At 40.4% G+C, this 12,716-nt stretch overlaps 1 protein-coding gene across 1 annotated transcript in view; it reads left to right on the forward strand.

The window, feature by feature from the left end:
• DNAH11 (dynein axonemal heavy chain 11) overlaps positions 1 to 12,716 on the forward strand; it is a 180,764-nt gene that overhangs the window by 90,132 nt on the left and 77,916 nt on the right. The window contains exons 39-46 of the mRNA XM_075271484.1: positions 4,101 to 4,295; positions 5,289 to 5,366; positions 6,059 to 6,191; positions 7,841 to 7,968; positions 8,209 to 8,357; positions 8,707 to 8,860; positions 9,344 to 9,475; positions 12,186 to 12,359. Coding sequence (XP_075127585.1) covers positions 4,101 to 4,295; positions 5,289 to 5,366; positions 6,059 to 6,191; positions 7,841 to 7,968; positions 8,209 to 8,357; positions 8,707 to 8,860; positions 9,344 to 9,475; positions 12,186 to 12,359 — 1,143 coding nt within the window. The remainder of the gene's footprint in view (positions 1 to 4,100; positions 4,296 to 5,288; positions 5,367 to 6,058; positions 6,192 to 7,840; positions 7,969 to 8,208; positions 8,358 to 8,706; positions 8,861 to 9,343; positions 9,476 to 12,185; positions 12,360 to 12,716) is intronic.

A 12,716-nucleotide genomic window follows, 5' to 3' on the forward strand; every position in this document is an offset into this window, starting at 1 on the left:
TGATAGGATTCCCAAGCCTCTACATATGCCAACGTCTAGGTTTTACCTTTTCGATAATGATAAATTTGGCATAAACTGTATTGTAAGTGCAGCTTTGGTTTCGTAATTATCAATTGCCCAGGCATTGTGTCCTTAGAGTATGTAATTGTGATATCACAATGTGTGATTGTAACAATATCCCAATGGGATATTGTGACCTCAGAATGGGATATTATAACCTTAAAATTGGATATCATGACATCACATGATATCAGAAGGAAATTACGAAAAAGGATACAACAGAGCACAATCTGAAATGTTTTTACACAAACGCACAAAGCATGGGAAACAAACAAGGAGAACTAGAGCTGATGATACGCAAGGAAAACTATGATGTCATCGGCATCACAGAAACCTGGTGGAACGACATGCATGATTGGAACATACAGATGGAAGGATACAACTTATTCAAAAAGAATAGAACTAATAAAAGAGGGGGTGGAGTTGCATTGTATGTTAAAAAAGAACACATCTCCACAGAAATTACAGTTTTACAGAATGATAATCTACTGGAAATTATTTGGGTAGTAATTCAAGGGAAAAACAATGATAAGGACATCATACTAGGCGTTTATTACAGACCACCAGGACAGACAGAAGACATGGATGAGATTTTTTCACAGCAAATGACCACGCTCTCAAAGAAACATGAAATAGTGATCATGGGAGACTTCAATTACCCTGACATTCATTGGGAAACCCACACAGCCAAGAGTAAAGGCTCCATCAAATTTTTATCCTCTCTAGCAGACAACTTCATTGCCCAGCTAGTAGAAGAAAACACGAGAGGAACATCCATTTTGGACCTAGTCCTAACCAACAAAGAGCACATGGTTAAGGGACTACGGGTAGCAGGGACACTGGGATTCAGCGATCATGCTATACTTGAGTTTGGGGTTGCAAGAAGAAGAAGACCTGAGAAGACACAGACTTCAAGGCTCGACTTTAGCAGGGCAGACTTCAAGAGTCTGAAGGCAAGTGTTAGCAGAATTCCATGGTGCAAAATTCTTAAGCACAAAAATGCACATGAAGGGTGGGAAATCTTCCGTAGGGAAATCATTAAAGCACAGGAACTAACAATACCTAGAAGGAAGAAAAATGGGAAGCACCTAAAAATATCAGGCTGGATGACCAAAAAATTACATAACCTGCTAAAAAGGAAAAAGGAAACATACAAGAAGTGGAAGATGGGAACTATACATAAGGAAGAGTACACAGCAGTCTGCAGACTCTGCAAGACAAGCATCAAAGGAGCTAAGGCTGAACACGAATTGAAGCTTGTAAAAGAGGCAAAGAGTAAGGTAAAAGGATTTTGGGGATATGTTAAAAGCAAAAGAAAAGTGAAGGAGACCATTAGAGTCCTGAAGAATGACAAAGGAGAAACAGTTAACATGGTGGAACAGCAGGTGGAGCTACTAAATTCATATTTTGTATCCGTCTTCTCCCAAGAAACTAATGGAAATATCGACATTAATGGTGATGGAGATGAGGGGAAGGAGGACTCCAAGCTGACTATAAGCTAAGGTCTGGTAAGAGAGCACTTAGCCAAGTTACAGGAAACCAAGTCCCCAGGACCAGATGATTTACACCCTAGAGTCCTGAAAGAGATAGCAGAGGAAATAACAGAACCCCTTGCTATAATCTTCAGTAAGTCATGGGAAACAGGAGTGGTCCCTTTAGATTTGAAAAGGGCAAATGTTGTCCCCATCTACAAAAAGGGGAAAAGGGACGATCCAGGAAATTACAGGCCGGTAAGTCTGACCTCGATAGCAGGAAAAATCTTTGAGCAAATTGTCAAGGAACATTTACTTCGGTACCTGGATGGGAAGGCATTAATTAACCAGAGCCAGCACGGCTTTATGACCAATAAATCTTGTCAGACTAACCTGATTTCCTTCTACAACAAAATCACTGAATGGTTGGACCAAGGGAATGCCGTGGACATAGTATATCTTGACTTCAGTAAGGCATTTGATAAAGTATCACATAACCTTCTTATTGAAAAAATGATTAAGTATGGCTTTGACAAAAAATCAGTTAGGTGGATTCACAACTGGCTTAATGATCGGGCACAACGAGTAATACTAAATGGCTACACATCGAACTGGAAGAAAGTCAAAAGCGGGGTGCCGCAGGGCTCTGTTCTGGGCCCAGTACTTTTTAATATCTTTATAAATGATCTGGACGACGGAATTATTGGGGAACTCATAAAATTTGCAGATGATACAAAGATAGGAGGAATAGCCAACACTAGAGAGGAGAGAGAGTGTATTCAAAAGGACTTAGACACACTGGAACAATGGGCTGAGGCGAACAAAATGGTATTTAACAGGGACAAATGCAAAGTTCTACATCTGGGTAACAGAAATGTAAAAAACATATATAGTATGGGAGGAATAGAACTAAGTGATAGCATAGGGGAAAAGGACTTGGGCATAATAGTAGATCACAAATTCAACATGAGCCAACAGTGCGGTGCTGCTGCAAAAAAGGCTAATAAAATTCTGGGATGTATTAAGACAAGCATTGAATCTAGATCAAGAGAGGTCATTATTCCGCTGTACTCTTCCCTGGTCAGACCACACCTGGAATACTGTGTACAGTTCTGGGCGCCTCAATTCAAGAAAGACATTGATATATTGGAGCAAGTCCAAAGAAGAGCAACCAAAATGGTGGAAGGTCTGCAAACCATGTCCTATGAGGAGCGGCTAAAAGAACTGGGATTGTTTAGTTTGCAGAAGAGAAGGCTGAGGGGAGATTTAATAGCAGTCTACAAATATCTGAAAGGTAGTCACAGTGCAGAGGGATCTCCCCTATTCTCATTAGCACAAGGAAGTACAAGAAGCAATGGGATGAAACTAAAGGGAAAGAGATACAGATTAGACATTAGGAAAAACTTTCTGACAGTGAGGGTAGTGAGAGAGTGGAATAGGCTGCCACGGGAGGTGGTGGGCGCTCCATCAATGGAAATCTTCAAGCGGAATCTGGATAAACATATAGCTGGGATGATTTAGGAAAACCTGCACTCGCAGGGGGTTGGACCCGATGGCCCTTGAGGTCCCTTCCAACTCTACCATAAGAATAAGAATATTTTTACATTGTGTAATTGTGACCTCACAATGGGTCAGTCCTTTTGAAATCACAGTAGGCTCTGCGACCCACGTTACTATTTCTGTTTTGTAATGGGTGAAACACACTTTTGAATGTGGCAAGGCACCATTGGAATATTACAACTGTCCATTGGGATGATGCCGAGCCCCATTGTGACATCAAGAATGTGGTATTGTGACATCACAATGGGCTCTGTGACTTTAATATAACAAACTCTGTGTTTTAACGGATGGAATGACCTATTGTGATGTCACAACACCCCAATTTGACATCATAACAGACCATTGTGATGTTATAAAACCACCATTGTGGTGTCGCAGTGTCCAATTGTGTTGTCACAGTGACCCATTGGGTATTCAAAACTTTTTATATTTACTTATGGTTAGTGTTGAGCGAGTAGTGTTCGATGGAATACCTCGCCGCCATAGGAATGCGTATAAGCGGCTGAACACCAAGGGGTTAAGCGTATTGAATATTCGATGCGTTTAACCCCTTGGTGTTCGGCCGCTTACACGCATTCCTATGGCGGCGAGGCATTCGATCGAATAGTACTCGCTCAACACTACTTATGGTCAGTGGGGTCCATTGGGCCCTTGTTCATTTCTATGATGTGTCTGAGATTTGTGATTTCATTGTTTTGCTTTGATAGAGCAGAACTGTGAAAATCCATAGTGCTGATGTGAACAGAACCTTGTACTTGTTTGGGGTTTTTTTTGTATATCTTTAATGAAAATAAGAAAATGAATTAGTCTTTACACCTAGGAGGAATTTCTTTTCTCAAGCCATTTTATCCTAATATTTAATTTTACTTTTCTAGGCAGACCAATCATTCTTTATAATACCCTGGTCCCTAATATTTCCATCTCAAAGTTTATAACAATCATTTTTCATGAAGAATTGCATTTTGCCTATACTCAGATTAATGTGTGTCCCCTAATTCCCGCTTCTAGGTACTCATGCGAGCTTTACGAGACTTCAATTTACCTAAGATAGTAACAGATGATGTCCCAATTTTCATGGGCTTGATCAGTGACCTGTTTCCTGCACTGGATGTTCCGAGGAAGAGGGACCTTCACTTTGAACAGATGGTTAAGCAGTCCATGCTCGAGCTTCACTTGCAGCCCGAAGAGAGCTTTATTCTCAAAGTAAAAACAAAGATCAATTTATTCTTAATTACTTTCATTAAAATATGTACTGACAACCTGCCATGAACATGAAGGTTACCTTTTATTGCGTGTTCTTTAAAATGATGCAAAATCTTGCCAGCCTTAATGTGTTTAGACTTACCATTGAACTTGTCCTTTCCCTTATTTCTCAATGCATTTGTTTTTTTTGTTTTTTTTCTTTAAATGTATATTGAGAGCCCCATATGGGGATCACAACGTACGTTTTTTTTTTGTTTTTTTTTCATTTAAGTATGTCTTTGTAGAACGGGAGGAAGTCCACACATACAGGGGAGAACATACAAATTCCTTGCAGATGTTGTTCATGGCAAGATTTGAACCCAGGACTCCAGCACTGCAAGGCTGCAGTGCTAACCACTGAGCCACCGTGTTGCCCCTAATGCATTTGTTTTTATCTGTTTATTCTAGTACAACAAAATGAGAATGGGATTATACGGTATTTTATCTTGTGTACTGATAAAAAATAAATTCACCCTATAACGCTAGGTTCACACTAGCGTTCGGGTCTCCGTTCTCAGCTTTTCGTCTTCTGCATGCAGAAGATGGAAAGCTGTCAGAGCGGGTCCGGCCGTGAGCGGCGGTGAGCGTTTTATGCTCTCCGCCGCGAAACCGTTTTTTTTTTAAACCGGACACAGAGTACTGCATGTCCGACTCTGTGTCCGATTTTTAAAAAAACAGTTTTGCGGCAGAGAGCATAAAACGCTCACCGGCGCTCACGGCCGGACATCTTTCAAACCCATTCAAATGAATGGGTATGAAAGAGTCGTGCAGGTTTCCGTCTCCTGCTCAGTTTTGTGCAGGAAACCGAAACCTGCAGAACGGAGACCGGGCGCAGATGTGAATGAGCCCTAACATGAATTTAGAAATCTGTATTATGTTTAGAAATTGTATTTAGCTATATGTCCTGTTTAATGTATACTGTAGTTGTAAAGCGCGAAATCTGTCTTCATGCAGGTTGTTCAACTGGAGGAGTTACTAGCTGTCCGTCACTCAGTGTTTGTGGTTGGAAATGCAGGAACCGGAAAGAGCAAGGTACGAGACTAAACCAACCAGAAGGACAAAAGCAGCTTTTCAGACTTTTTCATTTTTCAACAGCCCACTTGTTGGTCCAGTCAAAAGAACCAAAAACGGTGATGAGAGAACAATCGACAAGACTTATTTGTGCTGCAAAATAAACCTGCTTTACTTCGCTTGTCAAATTCTGCCAGATTATGTACATTCATGTTTTACATGAGAATCTCCTACATTTTGTTTTCTTTTAGACCTCAGGCTATAAGTAGTTAAACAATTATCATTTTGATGGTTTTAAAAGTAAATGTTATTAAAATCGCATAGGTTTTCCGCATAAGCGAACAATTACAATTTATACCTTTAGCTATTTTAATTTCAAATAAATTGACCTTGAAAAAAAAGTGGAAAAAATCCTAACCTGCAATTTGTGACTTCATTGGAGATGTGGCTTTGTGACAGTTATTTGTATAATTTCTTTTCTTGCACACATACAATACTTCTGCACTTATTCTCTTTCATCACAACTAATTACACGACCGTCTGTATAACTTAATTGCTTTCATTCTACTCCGAATGTCTTCGTAATTACCAATGATTTATATCAGGAAACTACTCGGAAATTAATGGAATGCATAGGAAAATATACCACGAATATGAACCATTGCTAAAGCTTTCTTTTCTACCTAAATAAATATATACTTTTACATTTACAGGTATTAAAGACGCTAAATCGGACGTATATAAACCGCAAACAAAAACCTGTGTGGAATGACTTGAACCCCAAAGCGGTCACCACTGACGAACTCTTTGGTTTTATTCACCCCAGCACTCGAGAGTGGAAAGATGGTAATAACCATACAGTAAAGTAGTAATTTATTAAATAAGAATTTTATATCAGAATCAGTTTTAGTGTTGTGCTGTTACAGTATCTAGATCAGGGATCGGTAACCTTTGGCTGTAGGGATACTACAACTCCCAGCATGCTGCAGACACTTCTGTGGGAGTTCTGAGAGCAGCTGAACAAGTGTGCATGATGGGAAGAGTAGGTTCACAACAGATGGAGTGCCAAAGGTCGATTCTTGATCTAGACTTTCCCATGTTGTTACACTCCTCTTTAAGAGGATTTTGCATGACCTCCACCAACGCCAACTCTTTGCACCCAGTAGGCGCCACTCTGCTGTTTCAGGTGCCATTGGATTTTTCTCTCAAGCCCGCACCATCCCAAATAATAATTTTTGTTAGTTTCAGCAACTAATATACTAGTTAGGGTCACTACCTCCGAGTGGGTGGTTCCTGCCCACCTCACAGTATTTATTATGCTTACTTGTATAGCGCCATCATATTCCGCAGCACTCTACAAACATTGTTAGTCTCTGTCCTATATAGGGCTCACAATCTACATCCCCTATTAGTATGTCTTTGGAATGTGGCAGGAAACTGGAGTACCCAGAGGAAACCCACACAAACACAGGGAGATCAAATTCCTTGTAGATGTTGTCCTTGGCGGGATTCGAACCCAGGACTCCAGCGCTGCAAGGCTGCAGTGCTAACCACTGAGTTGCCCTTTTAGAGTCTTATTGGCATATTGGGTGCTGAAACTAACAGAAATGATTGTTCAAGAATGCTGGATGCTACAGAAAACTGCATGAACTGGGTGCCATGGGCATAGCAGTTGTGCCAATGTAGTCACAAGTAGTAGTGTGGTTCTGTTATAGGCTAAGCTCCCTTACTAATGTCCAGGATCGGACTACATTGTACCCATTTATCTCTGCGATCGCAATCACTGGGGTCTGATGGTTAAACACTGACAGTCCTTAGTCTAAGGAAATCCCTCCACCCCATGTCTCTCCAGCATTAGTAACTGTTAGGGTGCCAGCAAAACTTATGATGTCAAGACAATGTCAATGGTGGAGCATTTCTTCTTCGAGGACAATGATGAGTTCTGTTATTCCTCCTAAAAATGTATGAACTAATTGGCAATTGGGTGTTATCATCTGGGGGCAGGAGCTTAGCTATATGTAGCAATTGGAGCCTGAGGGTGACCAAAGGACTTGCTTCTATAAAGGAAAACACCAGTATAGATAGCACATGGTAAATGGGGCCTCATTACAGGTTTTGCTCTGCGGCTTTTTTGGATTCACCTCTATGACAAGGAGATATGTATAGAAATCTGTAGGTGTGCCTGTATACAGACCTCTTCTGCCAGTGGTTACAGGGTTATGTCTGTATATAGGATGAGCAGGGAAACACGTACACATTGTATATTCCTCTACTACCCTAAACTCAACGGTACAATGCTAAATATATCAATGTAATCAAATTGTGGAGATCGAATCCTTAACACGTTGGTAATAGACATAATATACTTATATCACACAGTCTTTGCTACCCCCAAACATATCCGCGGTGGATTGTTTTATTTTTTTATCTGGTCTCATCCTGAAACCTTAAAACTGTATACAAATGTCCTCAGCATGGATCTATCTTTTTTTCAGGTCTCTTCTCAAATCTTATGAGAGAACAGGCAAACATAACTCATGAGGGACCAAAGTGGATCGTGTTGGATGGAGACATAGATCCCATGTGGATCGAATCGCTGAATACTGTAATGGATGACAACAAGGTGAAATAAGCTTGATAACATAGAGTGCGTGTATATCACATAAACATGTCTGTTCCGTATATTTACCCTTCATTATATCCGAGTCATTTATCGATTAATAAAATTAAATAAAGTTATAAAGGGACAAAAAAAAAGGTAATCGTACCTAGACATTGTAAGAGAACATAGCAGACAAAGTGAAAACCCTGGATCTATATGTAATATGTCTTTTGTTCTTGTTTTTTTTTTTTTTTAATGAAGGTCCTGACACTCGCAAGCAATGAGCGAATCCCGCTAACCCCGACAATGCGCCTAGTTTTTGAAATCCATCATTTAAAAACTGCAACCCCAGCTACTGTCTCTAGAGCAGGAATTCTCTACGTCAACCCTCAGGATCTGGGATGGAATCCGTAAGTCATGTATAAAACCATATAAATAAAAGATATTAAAGCTCACATACCAACACACGGCATTGGTTTTTCGTGACGACAATAATTGCTAAGCCTCATATGGATGAGTATGTACTCAGCACCAGTTTGTTAAAGGGATTGTCTCGTGAACCACATGTATCCCATATTAATGTGTCTCTCCTTTTGAATGGAGCAGTGGTCACACATGTCCGCTGCTGCTTTGTTTTACCTCTATGGGACCATCTTCATGATTTCCATCCAATTCACAGGCAGTTGGTATAATACCAAGTTATTATATTGACAGTGTTGTTAAGTGTAGTATCAAAGTCTTATATTTCATTCCTGCCAGGTATGTGACCAGCTGGATAGAGACCAGAAGTAGCCAAACAGAAAAGGCAAATCTCACCATCCTGTTTGACAAGTATGTGCCGCCATGTCTGGAGCAGTTCAGGACTGGTCTTCTTAAAACTGTAACACCCATTTCAGAGAACAGCATGGTTCAAGTAAGTAGATTTGCTTTGTTGATCCTAAATTATAGCAATTATAAACTTTTATTAAAAACGAAATATTTTCAAGTAGAATACTGGCTATAACACTGACGCAGGAGCCTCAAAGGCAATCCCTTTAAAAATGCCGCTTCTGGATTGATCAACTGATCGTCATGGCCCAGGCTTTTGCTCTACAGTGGCCACTGCAGGGGACATGTAGTATTACATGGTGGCTTTTCATATAATACAAGCTTAAGATTGCTGGAACGGAGACTGTTCTAGAGTTGTTCTCCATTCTGCCTCATTTAGAGTGACCCAAGTAGATGGATGCCCTCTAATAGATACAATTCATTTAATTTGCAGACTTGTGTAAGGGAATATTACTCTGCACGTTGCTCAGATCAATAAATATGTTATTCAGAATCTACTTGAAATAATTGAATATTATATGCCTGCATAGAACACAACTTAGTACCGTTTTCTATACATTTACGACAGACGCTGTGTTCCCTTCTCGACTGTCTACTAACTCCAGACAATGTTTCTCCCGACTCCTCGAGAGACCTGTATGAGTTATATTTTGTCTTTGCCTGTATCTGGGCTTTTGGAGGGGCTCTACACAAAGACCAGGTTTGTTGTGACACTTTGATTGATGATTTATTTATTTGTATACGTTTTCAATGATAGAAAATTGCTTTGCGATATATTTAACGGTGCATTGGAAGGCTTAGCATATTAAAAAGGTTGTGAGGGTGAAATATTCATGCACATGACATAATACACTGAGAGATCTTTATTTCTGCCTGTCACCCTGTAATTTTCTTCTATTATCTATCTTTTCTCCTTCACACAAGTAATTGCTTAGCCCTTTTGTGTATTTTCTTTCTTGATATTCCCATCTTTGTTCATCTTCAGGGTATCAAAGTTGAACTTGTGTGAAGTATGTGTGTAAAGCAGTGGTATTAAATCGGTTAGCATTCGCAATCCCTTTAATTCATACCCTGGATTGAGCGGTGACCAAACCACAATGGCTATTTTGAATGCTTCTCTTAAAGTGGTATTGGATAAATGCTCAGTTACAGGTACAATATATTACATTTCTGTAAAGGATTCTTTAAAGGAACATCTGCAGGTTCCGATATGTTACTTTATTATTTTGTATATGGATTAACATGTATGAATGCATTTATGTTCTATTTGTTTTCATTGGTTAAATCTTTACAATCACAGTAAATGTAGGGGCCACACGGTGGCTCAGTGGTTAGCACTGCAGCCTTGCAGCGCTGGAGTCCTATTGTTCAAATCCCGCCAAGGGCAAAAAACCATCTGCAAGGAGTTTGTATGTTCTCCCCGTGTTTGCATGGATTTCCATCCCATTTTCCAAAAAAGACATACTGATAGGGAAAAATGTACATTGTGAGCTCTATGTGGGGCTCACAATCTACATAAAAAAAAAAAAAAATCACAGTAAATGTAATAGATTTTTTGCATTTCTTAAATGGATGTAGATTAGCTCTTTTCCAGCAGAAAGCTGTTTCTGTAGCGCCACCTAGTGGAAGTAGCTACTCATATAAATCAATGCCCAAGCCTAGAAAAAGGCCTTACAGCATGACAAAAGATAGTAGCCGCAACAATGTTTTCTCCAGAAGAATAAAATTTCAGGCTGAATTTCAGATTGTTACAAAACTCAGGATGCAAGTTACGTCTCAGGCAGATCTATAAATGAGTACAGGTGTGGTCTAGTTAGACACTGGTTGAAAAGTGAAATCCAGCATCCAGCGGCTTCTTTAAAAATCTTTTAGTTTATTGACATAATCCTTGTTTAAAAATATATAGTACAAATCATCTAGGTGATACTCCTCAGTTGTATAGAAGGACAGCTAATGCGTTTCGGAAATTGCTTCCTTATTCATAGCTGAGTAGCTCAGCTATATATTTTTAAACAAGGATTATGTCAATAAACTAAAAGATTTTTAAAGAAGCCGCTGGATGCTGGATTTCACTTTTCAAGCATTGTCTGCCTAGGAGCGCCCTGGACCGAAGGGCTATATCCGTGCACCACTGCTAAACCAAAGGATCGTGAGTGTATTCCGGGTCATTTTCATGTATATGAAATCTTACATTGTTCCATCTGGCAGTGGGCTGTTTCTTTTCTCCCTCCCTCTCCCCCATCTTTCCCGCTTACACATGTTAGTTAGATACTGGGTCTTGCCACAAGAGGGAGTGAAATTGTTTGTCTGCTTCCCTATACAAAGGCTCCCAGGGGCAACCTTTGGGTAGTGTACCTCTGAGTGAGTGGCTTCTAGACATGTCTCTATGATGAGCTGAATGATATTTTGCCCTGTTGATAAAGTTTGAGAGTGGCGCATTATTGGACTGAGAGAAGCAGAATGGCCGTTTTGATGAGTTGCCACCATCTAGGGCATTGTCACATAGTTGTTTGGGGTGTTGGGGCATTTGGTTACATGAGAGCACACACATGGCAAACAGGCTCGGGATAGAGCAGACAGCCCACCGGTAGAGAGGGTCGCCGATAAGCACAAGCAGCTCCCATAGTTTCCTTATCCACCTTGAAGACACAGGAGGCACCTTCATTACACACCCTTGTCTCTGCCCGGGCCATTTCCAGTCATTTAACAGAAGGAAATTTGGTGTCAAGTTGCCCATTACGTGTCTTGCCATTGACAATCAGCCACCTCACCTTTGTTTATAGTGGTGTCCTGCATGAGAAACATGGACAGCCAGGAACAGGAATTGTATCATCTTTAGGAATTAATCCAGGTTCAGTTTGGGATCTGACGATTGTCAGATTCAAGTATCGAGGCCTTGTGGTGAGTGCTTCCTGACTTTGCTATGGAGCGACAAACTGATCCAATTGCTGGTGTGATGATCTGGGGAGCCATCATAAAAAAAAAACAGACTCTCACACCTAGTAATGCTTTCAACGGGATAATGCTCACCCGTGCACAGCAAGAGTTTTCCAGGAATCACTTTACCAGATTGTAACACATTCTTAGCTGCCAGGTCACCAAACTTATCACCTATTGAGCATTTATGGGACCAGCAAGGACACCAGATTTGGCAACTTCTGAGTATGCAGGATCTACACACCCAGCTGTACCATACAGAACCAATATATCTCCATGCTCCACACTATCTCATGTTGCATCCAGGCAAGAGCTTGTTCAGGTTCCTACAGCCTCCTTTCATTTGTACAATTTTCCCTGATAAACCTATCCTTTGACTCTAGTTCTTGTCAGTATAGAGCAGCATGCTTGGTTGGCTGCATGAGAGTTTTGTTAATTTTTATTTTTTATTGTGTGTCTGGGTTTTATTTCAGTTAATAGACTACAGAGCTGAATTCAGTCAATGGTGGATCAAAGAAGTGAAAGCCGTGAAATTTCCAGGACAAGGAACAGTTTTTGATTATTATTTGGATAGCAAAGCCAGGAAGTTCCTCCCTTGGAGTGAAAAAGTTCCAAAGTTTGATATGGACCCTGAGACCCCTCTACAGGTACATTGCATTGTCATCTTACTGTTACTGCAGGGCCTGTTGTAGTGACCGCTCTAGAGTGGTGGAGAATGTAATGGATAAATAGTGGTTGCTTTTTTATTATATACCTTTTGCCTATTCATTATAGAATAAAAAATAAACCTATCACCCTCATCCACAAGGCTCTCCATAATGCGGCACCTCCCTATATTTCCTCCCTCATCTCTGTCTACCGCCCAACCTGTACTCTCCCTTCACTCAATGACGTAACACTTACATCCTCTATTATCAGAACCTCCCACGCTCGTATACAAGACTTCTCCCGAGCTGCACCACTTCTCTGGAATGCTCTACCCCGGACAATCAGATTAACTCCCA

Source organism: Leptodactylus fuscus, chromosome 4 (genome assembly GCF_031893055.1).
Source record: "Leptodactylus fuscus isolate aLepFus1 chromosome 4, aLepFus1.hap2, whole genome shotgun sequence".
Taxonomy (NCBI): Eukaryota; Metazoa; Chordata; class Amphibia; order Anura; family Leptodactylidae; genus Leptodactylus; species Leptodactylus fuscus.